The sequence below is a fragment of the Camellia sinensis genome, chromosome 5, assembly GCF_055761805.1.
Source record: "Camellia sinensis isolate YWXY chromosome 5, ASM5576180v1, whole genome shotgun sequence".
In the NCBI taxonomy this organism is placed as follows: domain Eukaryota; kingdom Viridiplantae; phylum Streptophyta; class Magnoliopsida; order Ericales; family Theaceae; genus Camellia; species Camellia sinensis.
The window spans coordinates 188,640,828-188,655,356 of NC_138965.1; the positions used below are offsets into that span (position 1 = coordinate 188,640,828).

General features: G+C 34.1%; 2 protein-coding genes across 2 annotated transcripts; one reads left to right on the forward strand and one right to left on the reverse strand.

Annotated features, from left to right (window-relative positions):
• The first annotated feature begins 4,994 nt into the window (after positions 1 to 4,994).
• On the forward strand, positions 4,995 to 6,769 carry IAA32 (indole-3-acetic acid inducible 32). Its single transcript, XM_082872409.1, has 4 exons — positions 4,995 to 5,347; positions 5,977 to 6,307; positions 6,388 to 6,496; positions 6,619 to 6,769. The coding sequence occupies exons 1-4, from the start codon at positions 5,153 to 5,155 to the stop codon at positions 6,698 to 6,700; spliced, it is 717 nt and encodes a 238-aa protein (XP_082728535.1). The 5' UTR covers positions 4,995 to 5,152; the 3' UTR covers positions 6,701 to 6,769.
• A 4,358-nt stretch (positions 6,770 to 11,127) lies between these two features.
• LOC114264101 (receptor protein kinase-like protein ZAR1) lies at positions 11,128 to 14,052 on the reverse strand. Its single transcript, XM_028204710.2, has 2 exons — positions 12,362 to 14,052; positions 11,128 to 12,160 (listed from the first exon to the last, which is right to left on the reverse strand). Exons 1-2 carry the CDS (start codon positions 13,830 to 13,832, stop codon positions 11,490 to 11,492), a joined length of 2,142 nt encoding a protein of 713 aa, XP_028060511.2. The 5' UTR covers positions 13,833 to 14,052; the 3' UTR covers positions 11,128 to 11,489.
• Between the last annotated feature and the right edge of the window lie 477 nt (positions 14,053 to 14,529).

Genomic DNA, 14,529 nt, shown 5'->3' on the forward strand with positions numbered 1-14,529 from the left:
CCTCATATCTATCAGCTCTCCTATTAAGTTATCTTCACTATATATTTCAGAGTAAAATTTTACTTTGTATGAAAGTAAAATTTTACATTCTGAAACTAAAAGTAAAATTTTACTCTGTATGAAAGTAAAATTTTACATTCTGAAACTAAAAGTAAAATTTTACTCTGTATAAAAGTAAAATTTTACTCTGAATAAGAGTAAAATGTTACACTCTGAAACAAAAAGTAAAATTTTATTCTGTATAAAAGTAAAATTTTATTCTAAAAAATGAGTAAAATATTAGACTCTACACAAAAGTAAAATTTTACTCTGTATAAAAGTAAAATTTTACTCTGATATTGTTAAATGAAAAAAACAGAGCAATAGAACCAGAGTAAAATTTTACTCTGGTTCTGTCAAATGAAATTAGATACAAAACAACAAAAATAAATAAAAAACAAACAAACAAACAAAAACAAAACAAATTAATCAACAAATCAACATATCTAATTGAGAAGAAAAACTTCTAAAACTTGATCAACAATCACAAATCTCAATGAAAAGAATACATGTGTTCAACAACACTCATACACACAAATATATATATATATATATATATATACACACACATATTCAAAACTCAAATCTGTGTTTAAAAAAATATGTATAACCAAACAACTCCACCAAACATGCCTTAATTTAGAGACGATCTGTTTCTCCTCGTAGACGATCTCATTCGATTCCGGCACCGAAGGACAAATTTCCGGCCCGTAGTTGATTTCATTCCTGATGTTCTTGATGAGTTCATCGTAGAGATCAATTCCGGCATTGTTGATTGCTGGAGTTTCGCCTGATAACTGACCGGACTTGGCTAGGAGAGTGATGACGATGACGTTGCTATCATCGCCGGAGAAGAAGAAGTTACCAAAATTGTCGAGAAACAGAGCTTTAGATTTGGAAGGGAAAGAGGGAGGTGAGAGACAGAGAAGGTGAGGAAAGAGTGGGTGGAAAAGGTAGGAAAATTTAGTTGAGGGTATAATAGTCTAATAAAATATTTAAATTATAAATTTTGTCCTTTATGCAAGACTTTATAATTATGAGGGGGTTTAAAAAGTTTAATTTTTTTCTTAGTCCTTTTAACAATAAAAAGAAAGTAAAGGAGATTTATAACCAAATTTTCCTTATAATTTTGCATTATAAACTTCCTATGTGTGGCATTTCTTCAATTCCTCGGTTCCTATAAGTCCTCATTATGAAGTATTAAGACAGTGTTTGGATTTAGAATTTGTCAAAAAAAAGGGCAAAAAAAAGCATAAACTTATTTTTTGCATATCATTTTGCATTATCTTTTTTGTGAATTACACTAAAGATCCCTATAATTTGGGACTTGTGTCACTTTAGTCTCTGACTTTCAATTGTGACATATTTGACCCTTAAAATAAAAATAACCACTCATTACATGATAATCATCCAAACACATAATAAAAATTAATTTGGTAAAAAAAATGTGTAAAAGATTTATCAATTTTACATAATTTTATCCTTGGTGGGTAGAAATAATTTTTAAAAATTTAAAAATATTTTTTTGACATTTATTTTTGTCAAATTAATTTATATTTTATCAAATTGATGATTTTGCCCTTGAAATTGAGCAATAATATCTTTAATTGTCTTTATTTAAAACAATATTCAAAATTCAAGGTCAAATGTGTCACAATTGAAAAATCAAAAATCAAAATGACACGAAGCCCAAACTGTAGGGACTGTTAGTATAATTCGCCCTTATCTTTTATTTTATTTTTTTGGGTGTCACCTTCCAGAAATACTAAATATTCAAACTATTCACATCTAGTACATATGTTAGACATGAAAAGATTTCAACAAAGATGGGCAATCAATTGAAAAACTCAACTCACACTTCTCCCAAATTATAAGGACTATTAGTGTAATTCGCCCTTATCTTTTTTATTTTATTTTTTTGGGTGCCGCCTGCCAGAAATACTAAATATTCAAACAGTTCGCGGTATCATACATATGTTAGACATGAAAAAGATTTCAACAAAGATAGGCAACTCCAAGCAATGTGGAACATATTTCAACATTCACTAGCCGAACAAACGGTACACCAGTCACAGGCCCAACCAAACTCTGATATCAAATTGAAAAGCTTAACCCATACTTTTCCTTAAAACCCAAATATTAAGGAGAGGGAAACTAGAGCCTTATAACTAGTATAGATGGGGCAAATCCAAACAATGTGGGATATATTCCACCAAAATCATCAATGTCTCAATTTATAGTAGATTGCTCAGCTCTTGGCATGCTGTTACTGATGATGTCAAGGACCATGGTCCATGTATACATATATAGACTTCCATGGACTGTTGTTGCCATTTGTTAACTTTGATGGTACATGAAAAAAAAACTCCATAGTCCTCATTTGGGAATGAGACATCAATTCATAATGTGAATATCAGTGGACCATTGCTGATGATTGTGTTGGATGCAGAGAGAGTGGTCCTCTTCTTATTTCTGACATTTGTACACTCCAATGCTCTAAATCCTCTTGTGATGCTCAGATTTGTGTCCCACTCAATTGATCACCATTGTTATGACCAAACATGTATTTTCAGATTTTTGAAAATTCAAATGAAATAATGTTTTATTCAAATTGAAAGGTTATGATTATTGAGAATTGGTGGAAATCATGTCTCTTGATTGTCAACAAATAAAAAAGAGGGATCCAAATACAGATTTCTCTCTTCGAATTTCTTCCATTCTCTCTTTGTTTTCTTTCAGTCTTACACGCAATTCGTGTAAAGCGTTCTTGAAAGAAACTTCAAATTTGTGATCTGCAGCATGATGGCTTGCTTTGAATCTGGTAGCAAACTCTTTCGAGTGGGGCAATTTTTACTTAAGTGTCTAAAACACGCCTCAAAGGTAGTGTGGTAGAGGTGGAGAAAGTGTGGTGGCGTTGATAAGACTTTAGTCTAAAAAACATTTTACACTTTTCAGAATTGGAAAACACTTTTTGCCCAAATAAACTTATTTTTTGCTAGTTATAGAAAAATTTTCCATTGCCTTTCATTTGCCGTCATACTAAAAGTTAGAAAATACAAAATATGTTTTCCGCAAGAAAAAAAAAATTGGGCCAAAACTAACAAAGTACAAATAAGAAAATCAAACTAGAATGAGATTCCCATGATATGTTTTTCATTTCTCTTTTGTTTTATTTTTACTTGATAGATCTAAGATTTGAACATAACCTAAATGTGTTGCTATGTCAAGTATAGTTGATGCTGTGAAGTTGAGTCTGCCTGGGCTTCTCCACAGTTCTGTTTGTCTTGATTCTTCTTTGCAGTTTGTGCTATTTCTTTTTGGTCGATCTGTTTCTCTTCGCTTTTATCTCTATTTTGTTCAAACAAAAACAAAAAAACAAAACAAATAATAAAAGAGAAAGCTAAGATCTTGAAACTTATTGTACTGTCAATTGTTTACTTGATATTGAGTCTCATATGGGCTATGTACTGATTTCATTTGCTGATTTGTTGATGCTATGGGAAGGGGATTCCAGGGTTGTCATGGCCCTCTTGATATTTTAAGAGTTTTTTTTTATTTTATATTGTAATGGTCTATTTGATTGAATTGATTGTAGCATAGGATTGAAATTATTAATTCATGAGACTTACATTTCAGTGTTTATTAACAATTTTTGTTATTGAGATTAGATTTCAATGGATATTTTATCCAATAAAATTGGTGAATTTTTTTAATCTTACAACTAATAATACAAAATAAATATATAATTAGAATTATATAATTTCATAGTCAATGCAAAACAGATGTGGATAAGAGGGGATTATTCATTCCACTAACTTAGCTAAATAATGAATCTTACACTAATCTCATGAATTTTTTTCTCTCATTATTAATTCTGCTAATTAAGCATAGTGTTAAGAATTTGATCTCTTGCACTATAACCAATGATATTTCTCCTGCCCTCCTTTGATCTTAAAAAAGTTTGTGTATTGTATAGCTAAAAAAAACTTGCAACTTTCTATAAGGGCTCTTTTATATTATAATCAATGATATTTCATTATTCATATTTTAGTGTAAATTTTTTTAAAAATAAAACTTTGGTACGTATTTTAAACTTACATGATGTGGCGTAGGAAATTCGATAACTTTATATTTTAAGGAAAAATAATATGGGTAGTTATTTGATGATTCTACATCCATTGTTATTGTAGCTAAAGGGTTGTTCATTGTCATGTTTAAATTAAGTCATACAGTCATATTTTATCATTAATGTACACATGATATGAATGTACAAAACAACTTTTTTTTATTATTATTTTTTTAATGTTTTTGCATGAAATGTTCTAATCAAATCTTGGCCTCCTAAGATGAAATTTTGGTTTCAGCCCCAGATTCCAGCACTTCCCATTGTTGCCCTTGGTTTCTTGTTATATGGATTTGGAGATTGATGTTTTCCCGTCTTTCGGGTAGTAATACCAATTACCTGGTAAACTCACTCCAATTTCTTATGTACAAACATAATGTGCAGGAATCTATAAGCGAGTAACAACTTGTTGGTCTCAATTCTCACTTCTTTTTTTGTGTGTGTCTATGAACAAGCAAAAATTGTTAAAAGTTTTCTTTTTAGAACAATGGAAATTGAAATTAAGCAAACATTAACGATTAGGCAATTGTGAACTGAAGCACAAAACATCATGCAAAGACACTCCTAACACTAATCACCATAGTCCTCATACACCTTGCTTCTTTTCTATTACCTCCGATCACTGTCAGATTTGAACCTCACCAAAAAAAAAAAATGGATCTTTGTAGCAATGTCGGGATGCAAAATCCATATCCACTTTATTTAAGATCACTTAGGCCATCCCTTGTTCTTCTGGTTTTTTGTTACTTCCTTGAGTTGATCCATGTTATAAGTGACAGAACACAGTAACCTAACAATTCCTCAATGATTGAAAATGGGCAAAAGGCTTCCTTGTCTTCCATGTCCCCCACATCTCATGCACCATGTCTGCTTCTTTCTTCACTGCGGATAAGTATATATATTATATATATAGGTCTTTAGTGAGTGTATATTGAAGTACCATAGCTGCCTAAACTGAAATTATATTTTTGATTCCGCGAAAGATATTCAATGGATTCAAACACATCATCATCAGGATACTTTCTAAACCATGAAAATCTTCACTCGGTTTACTATGAAGCCAAGGAGGGGGATGGAATAATTGACTTGGGACTTAGTCTTAGGACCTTGCAGCCTCAAGCTTATCATGCATCTGCTCATGGTACCGGTACTTCCCTTCTCACCCTTTTCACTCTTTCTAGTTTGGCCTCATTTGGCAGCTCGCTTTAAGCCGACTTTTGCCTCAATTTGTTCAATATTTAAAATAAAAAAATTGTGGAAATTCTTTTTACTTTTTAGATTTGTCTAGACTAAACAACCTTGAAAATTAAAATAATAATAATAATAATAGTAAAAGAGCCCACTAAAGACAAAAACAAATATTTTCTACCAAAAAAACCTCATAAATTTGCTTTTTTCATATATGGTGGATTTTTTTTTAGAACTTCTCCATTTTTTAAAATTTTCAAGATCATCTAAGTCTAAAGGGATCAAAAAAAGTAAAAAAAATTGAGCATTTATTGAAAAAAGTTCACTAAAAGAAAAACTGGTATAATTCCTAGTTAGGTTGTATCTATACAGGTAGAAATTTTTAAAGAAATAATTAGGATTTCATGGAGTAGTATAAGAAAATATTGTGCAACAGCTGAGAACCATTGATAGTACAAACAAACTAGGAAGAATTTAACTGTGATCAAAAGAAATCGGAGGTGAGAAAGAAAATGTTTCGACCACATTTTATTTTTGGTAGTGAAATGCATTCTAGAAAACATAAGCCTCATATGGAGAACCACATCTTTATGATTAATGTAAAACTGTGAAAAATGAGATTTAAGGGAGATGATAGAAAGGGTGACGAATTCTTTAATGATGCTAACAATCATTTCAATATGCTAAACAAAATTTTCATTTCAACCTTTGTGAGGCCAGATGATTATGGAGACCTGATAGACTGGCAAGAGTTGAATCCTAAGTTGAAAAGTTCAAAAGTGGGATATAAGAGAAAAACCCGAGAAAATTATGACGATGAAACAGAGGGAGTTCAAAGCAAAGAACGCAGGACTTATGTGAAGGTCAATATGGATGGGGTCATTGTTGGCCGGAAAATATGCATCCTTGATCACCCGGGTTATTCATCACTTGCACTTCAACTTGAAGGCATGTTTGGTAGGGTATAAAATCTTTATGAGATTAAATATCCATGTAAGAAGTTAATAATAACATAATTAAGTTTGATTTTTGTTTAGGTAGACAATCCATATCTGGGTTACAGTTATTCCAAGTTGGGTCAGAATTTTCCTTGTTTTACAAAGACACAGATGGGAATTGGAGGCCAGCTGGTGATGTTCCATGGAAGTAAGTTATTTACTGTCATTATTTCTAACCGTTTAAATTGATCAATAAATTGATCATTTTACTAGAACTTGGATTATGGTTCAATTTAATATGCTAATCGGCAGTTTAATGATTCTGAACAGCGAGTTTGTAGATTGCGTGAAGAGGCTTAGGATTGTGCCCAAGAATGAAGCTTTTGTTCCCTCATCATTGGTATTTGCTTAATCTCTCTCCCTCGTATTGTTTGACAATGTCTTTTATTTAACTTTGTAATTTGATGATTTCAATTTAAATGCAAGCTTTGTACCAATGGAAAAGGAATTTTTAATTTTTGAATATGTAGCGAAGTAAATATAATCACAACTTCGTGGTGCTTGTGTTGATCTTCTAAAATTTTTTGGATTAGTATGACACACTATAGAGATCATGAGGCTCTAAGCAGGGACAGAACTAAGGCAAAATTATGGGAGGCCATGGCCCCCTTACTTCTGTGAACATTATTATTTGTCATAGAATTTTAAAAATATATTTGTCATTTTATATATAAAATGGCTCCCAGTACAAAAATCTTCTTTTATCTTGAATTCGCTTTCTATTTTACATCAAAAAAAAAAATTTATTCGTCCTATTAGCAATTGCTTCTGTGGTATTTAATTTTTTTTTATGTATATATAATTTATATATCATATATACATACATGTGTGTTTTATGTATATGGTGAAAAAATTGTTTTTCTTGTAACCCCTTAAGTAATGAAATGTTGATTCCGTTCCTGACTTTAAGCAACTTAACCATGGGTTCTTCTGCACTTGGTGATGCTTGAAAAATTATATTAGCAAATTATTACTGGTCATGTACACACACATAAAAATCAAAAATTAAAAATTAAAGTATATATATATATATATAAATAGGCGGTGGCTTTGGTCCAGTCCAAGATCGGACTGGACCGTGCTATTGGGTCCGTGAGGGCCCACCACGGGTCCCGTTTTGAAAATTCTAACCGTTCAATGTGTAAAACTCGTTGAGTACTATATGCCTGGAAAAAATCACGTTGATCGGATATCGATAGCTATGTGAACAAAACAATTTTTTATCAACCGTTAATTTTTTCACCGTCCATTTTTTTTATACAAAACTGATTTGATCACATAACTATTGATATCCGATCAACGTGATTTTTTAGAAGTATATATTACTCGACGAGTTCTACACATTGAACGGTTCAGATTATCAAAACGGACCCAAAAAATGAACCCCATGGGCCGAACTGGACGGGTCCAGTCTTGATCTCAACTTGAGACAAGCTAGACCCAAATAAAAATAAACAAAATCATTATGTGGCAAGTAGACCTGTAAATGGATCGGATTCGGATCGGATCTGTCAAAATCTGATCCGATTAAGACAAACCCCAATCCGATCCGAATCCGTTTAGTCTATATCCGATTATAGATATCCGAATCCGATGATTTCGGATATCCGATTCGATCTATTTATTTATTTATTGAGCTACAATTTTATATAATTTGATTATTTTTTTTTTCATTTTGTGTTTTTTTCATTCAAAATGAGAGTAATCGGATCGGATTATCGGGTCGGGTCAGATTTTTTCATATTCAATCCGTTTAATAAACGGATTAAGCGGATTCGGATTATCGGATCGGATTTTTTATAAACGAATTCGGATTATCGGATCGAATTCAGATTAAATCTGATCCATTTACAGCCTGGCAAGTTTTGTTTGAACAATTATATGAGGGGGACTCGGGTGGCTTGGCTTGACTGGAATGTGATGGTTTGAGCATGAATGGCGGAGTATGGAGCCGAACAAGTACAAAAACGTAGCAGTAAATGTATGTACTTAGCTAGCCACTTTCGGACAAAGAAAAAAGCTGTATCAAATGGAAAGTCGTATTAACAGAGACAGTTAAAATCTGAAAGGAAGGGACAGATCAAATTGTTCTTATGATGAGATGAGATGAGATGTTACCCATCATTCAATTTGATTCGTTTGATCTCAGTTCCATTCCGACCAACATGTGCTCCGTACGACTTCCATAATTCTGGCCACTCTAACCTCAGACCAAGTATTCCTTCTCATCTCAATGTGGGGTTCTCAATCTAGGAAAATTCAATGGAACACATCCTATTTCTATATACATTTTTTTTGTTTGAAAAGAGCGTGATAGTTCGAATTGGAGGGAATTGAATGGCTCAAATGGATATTGGCCGGGCATTCGCTTGGATGACCGGCAGGACGTTTGACAGACGACCGGCAAAGTGAATTTCGAACCATTCGAGCCAATCTTATATTCGAGCTACCAAGTATTGCTCTTTTTGTTACGACAATCGTTTTTGGTTATGATTTATTATTCTTTTAATTATAATTTAAAAATTCTTTAGTTGTACAACTTAATTATTGGGTGTTTAAAGTTTATTTTTATGATCTTTTTATTTTTTAAATTTTTTTAGGAGTTAAAAAAAGTTAATAATGTGTTTGAAAAAGGAAGATTCCCTCAGGTCCAAAATATGGATTAGAGGGGGGTTGTTTGGGCCCATGAGGCCCATCACAAGCTTCATTTTGATAATTCGAACCATTTATTTTGTCAGGTATTTCGTGTATTTCATCCCCAAAAAAAATAGATCAATCCAATAACTATAACTTATTCAATTTGTCATAAAAAAATGTGGTTCATTTTTTAAAAACACAATTATCGTTCATTTTTTTAGTAAAAAACACAGTAAATTGAACAAGTTACAATTATTATATCGTCCTAATTTTTTTGGAGAATGAAATACATGAAGTATCTGACAAAATAAACGTTTCAAATTATCAAAACAAAACAACCGATCAAAAAAAAAATTATCAAAACAAGACTCATGATAGGCCCCACAACCCCAAACAATCCCCTCCAGCCCAAATTTTAGATTGAAGAAAATCGTCCTCCTTTGAAAAATTATTGACAAAAAGCTTTTATTTGTTTGTGATTTTTCAAAAAGCTTTTATTTGTTTGTGAATGAAAAAATTAATGTAACATTTGACTTTTTTAGTTCATGGTAAATAGCTTGGAGGATTTTTAAATTTTTAACTTTTTTAAGATTAGAAAGTGCTAAAGACTTATAATTTAGACACTTTAATTCATCCACAATATGTGCTAAAAAGTTGGGCAAAAGTTGGGCCTTATATAATGCAATGTATCACAAATCAAAAGTTGACACTTGCATCATATCACATCATTGTAGGTCAAATTATGAGAATTTTGTTAGAGATCTCAAACATTGTCAGTGTAATTATGTCAGAAGAGAGGTTAATTGTGTTTTCTTCAAACCTTAAGGGAGGTGAGTGTAATTAACCTTAAAAAAAAAACAGCAATTGTAAGTTACAGGTAATCTTGAACCATGATTTCTCTCAAATGTTATGTGTTCTACTATTCATTCTTTCACAACCAAACTCTAGTTAATTGGAGAGCAGCCAGACACTTAATTATTCTAGTTGATGATTGTGATGGTGTCTCCTGCCCAATCGCCTGTGCTTTTTTGATACAGAACAGATGAGAAACCACTTTGAAATCTGAAGCACATATGTATGTATACAAGGTCTGGAAAAGTAAAAAATAAGATTTGGAGAACAAAGTTGGAATGCAAGGAAAGCCTGTGTGAACTTCTCACACTAACTGAAGAGACGGTACAGCACAAGAAAATATGGGCAATGAGTGCAATCAAGACACGAATGATAGAAAGAAAGAACCAATCAGTAATGCATTACTGAAAAAACAACAAAACAAAAGTTCACATCTCCATGGTTGGATAGAACCCTGAATTCTGTGCATCAGCCACTAGCTTCTCTAGTGACCATCAATATTCTAACATTTTCCAAAGGCAGAGTGCCACAAATTATCATTTTTACTACACTTTTTTTTTGAAAAAAAAAATTATTCACACATTGCATTTTCTGAACTCTTTTTTCTGTAATTTTCCTGGGTGCGTAGCATTACTGTTACAAATAAAAGCTAACCTCCTTATGAGGTACAGCAGGGAAGGAACTATTTGAAAACCATATGGGAGGGCATGACATCCCAGCAAAAATTCATTGTATGTGTAGCTTAAACCATTCAAATGTATGATATGTTTCATACATGTGTTATACAGAGTGGCCCCCCCTATCATTGAACAACATTTCCTCTTCACTTTTTCTTCAACTTAAAGCTGTAAAGGTACATTAACTTTTTAGTCCCTGTGAACATGTTGTCATGACATGCTACTTTTAAAAAGCATATAAACTGTTTTCAAAGAAAAATGAAAATTGTTCATCAAATGAAAAACTGCTTCATAAGGTGTACAGTAAATGATAATATTCTTGTTCATGTTTTGGCCTTGTGAAGATGAAATTCTAGTTTCGTCCCTTAGGTACAGGGAACTCTTGACCAACAGACTAGCCACGTTGGTTAGCCCTAAATTATTTGACAGGTCTATCTTAACAAAAATGCTCCAAAAGCATCATCCTTCCTAGATGTAAAGAAGAAAACTTTATGATCTGTAAATGATCTCCATGATGAACTGGTTTCCTACAACGTAACCATGAAAATTACTAACGGAGGTCTATGGGAGGGGACCGAGGTCTATGATGGTGGTTCACACATGTATTCAATAGTTTATACATCACTTCTCTAGCTACTATTTATTTCCTAGCTAATAGGTCTGAGCACAGTTATGGAAATTGAAAACAACAAACAAATAATTATCAGCATACTAACAGAAACAACATACGGACAAACAATCTGGCAATAAAAGCAAGCAAGAAGAAGACATTCTTGCTCATATCACCACCCCAGTTCACAACAAAAACAGTTACAACCTCTTACCTCATGGTCTTAAATATTGTCGTCGCCTGTGCTCGTCTTTTTCTCTGAAAAGTCCAATTAATCCATCTTGTTGAGCCCTTGATCATCAGTTCTAGCACGACTTTACGCTTAATCGACAGAACAAGATTTTTCACAGCTAGGAGTTGTTATTTCAATCACTGGACACTACCAGTCGTTCCAAAGCATCTGAGACATGCCTCATTGTAGGTCTCCTTTCGGGACTAGTCTGGATACATGCCATTGCGATCTTCAAAACCGAAATCATCTCCTCTTCCTTATCCAAATATTCAGCTAAGTACGGATCCAAAACGTCTGAAAGTGGCTTTTTCTCTTCAATGCATAGTTGAATCCAGAGAACGAGATCCATTTCTGAGGTACCCACTTGGACTAATGGCGTTCTTCCGGTAATCATTTCTAGTAAGATCGCCCCATATGAGTAAACATCCCATTTTTGTGACGGTTTGACCAATTTCAGTGCCTCAGGAGCTTGATAATAGGATCCAAAGTTTGCAGCCGAATTGAGTGCCCCGACCTCGGATGGGACATTGCTTTGTTGCCTCTGATGCAGCTTCTCAGAGATAATTCGACTTGATTGCAGGGTTGGGGATCCTCCGGCTATATTAGCAAGCCGTCCAAGTCCAAAGTCAGAGATTTTGGGCTCCATGTTTGCTCCAAGCAATACATTGCTAGGCTTTAGGTCTCCATGGACATACTTTTTGGGACTGTACTCGTGCAGATAAACCAAACCTTTTGCAATTCCTGTCATTATATTCAATCGAACTGGCCATGGTAAAGGTGTAAAGGATACCATTCCAGCTTTCCCTGTCAATATTACAAGATTGGAACAATCAAAACACCTCCAAAAAAAAAAAATTGAAAAAATTAGAAAGCCTAGTGCATGAGGCTCCCCTACTGCAGGGTTTGGAAGGGTCAGATGTAAAAGTAATAAATAATAACTGCAACAAGTAACAAAAAGTAATAACAACAACAAAACTTTGGACAAGAGGGTTTGGCGAAGCTTACCATGAATTGCAGTTACAAGGTTTCCATTCGGTATATAGTCATAGATGAGCAGCTTCTCGTCGACAGACCAGTAATAGGCTCTAAGAATTACAATATTAGGATGCCTTAGCTTCCCAATCGCTTCCACCTCCGTTTGAAATTCTTTAAACCGCTGAGAGCCTCCTTCTCCCAATCTTCTCACGGCCAATGTAAGCCCATCTTCGAGCACAACTTTATAAACAATCCCAATCCCGCTCTTTCCTAGCACAAAAGCCGATGCTTTCAAAAGCTCATCTAGATCAAAAGCCACTTGCGTATCCAACGGTACAAGATCATACTGCTCCACATTTTCTGATAAAGTTTCAGATTCATCCTTTCCAAAGCACAAACACTCTCTCCTTCCTTTCCCTCCCTTCTCAAAACCGTAACCATTTTCTTCCTTTCTCTTGCTCCAAGGACAAACCCTCGAATAGCAATACGAGAACAATAGCCCAATTAGGCATATTCCAACCACATCACATACAATAATTGCAATTACAGCATGTTTACTAAGCCCTTTTCCACTCTTTCCACTTTTATCGCCAGTATTCTGAGGCGGGTAGTTACTTGGCAAGAAAGGATACGAGGAAGGTGGGCTCAAACCCTCGTCTGATGAACATTGGTTTTTCAAAGGAGGGCCACAAAGACCAGGGTTTCCAATAAAGGCCGTTGGTCCTCTGTTAATAAGAGCACCATTTTGTGGTATAGGACCACTCAAATGGTTGTAAGTGAGGTCAATATAGACCTTCTCAGGAAGATCACCAAGGCTAGCTGGGATTGAACCACTAAACACATTGTGAGACAAATCAACAGTTCCTTGCAAATTAGACAAATTCCCAATGTCATTAGGAATCGGACCACTGAAGTTATTGAACGAAAGGTTCAGTATTCCGAGCGAAACCAACTTAATCCCAAATCCATCCGGGAGAGGACCGGTGAAATTGTTTCGACTGAGATCAAGACTTCTCAATCTCTTGCACTGAATTAATGATTTGGGTAATGACCCATTAAAGAAATTTTGTGCTAAACCTAGGGTTTGAAGATATTGGAGCTTCCCAATCTCAGAAGGGACAGGCCCAGATAAGGAATTTCCTAAAAGAACCAAGCTTTGCAACCCCTGAGCTCCAAAGAGCTCAACAGGTAAGCTTCCAAAGAACTTATTGTTCCTTAAGTTTACATGCCTGAGTTCAGAGAGAGATCCAAGTGAAGGAGCAATAAACCCATAGAGTTTCTTCTTTGGAATGCTAACAGAGACAACTCTCTGGTCTTTGCATGTTATGCCATTCCAAGAACAAGGGTTTACATCAGAGTAGTTCCAGTTGTTCAATGACCCTTCTGGGTCTTCTGTAATGGAATGTTTTAGTGACAACAGAGCAAGTCCTTCATCATTCAAAGAACCCACTAAAGATTGAGAGTTACAAAGAAGTAAAATGAACAAAAACAGAGCTAGCATTTCCCAAAAACTAAGAAGAATGGAAAGATGGGTTTCTCAGTGCATACCTTTCTTCACCAGAATGCCAAGTGATGCAGAGAAAGCTAAGGGAGAAACAATGAGGTTCTACAGAGAGAGAGAGAGAAAGAGAGAGAGTATGAAAGCTTTGACAGTAATGTGAGAAGAATGGTTAAAGTTGGTTTCAGCAAAGCAAGACCTTGGGAAAATAAACTGTTTGCTTGCAATTAAAATTTTTAAAATATATATATATATAAAAAAAAAAAGTTGAAGAGAGAGAGAGAGAGAGGGGTTGGTGGGAGAATCCAATTGTATCAGCAACATTCCATCAATTTCCTGGAAATTTATCGCGATATGATCCGAGGGGAGAAAAAAATGAGAAATTACATGCAGGCAAAAATTAAAGAAAAAAATTACAAAAATATGAAAATACAAGTAGGGGTGTGCGTGGTGCGGGTCGGTGCGATTTGAGAGAAAAATAGAAATCGTATGGCGGGTGACGGATTGATAAAAGTGTCACTAGAATTTGTCATTTTCCTTATCAAAAAATGACGGTTCAGTTGACAAATAAGTGCGGGTTTGCCTTAGTGGTTCGGGCAGATTGGCAGTTTATAAAAAAATATAATTCAAATTACAAAACTTAAATCAAAGAATAAAAAAAAGATGAGAGATACCGTGATGTTAAACATCTTGCGAAACT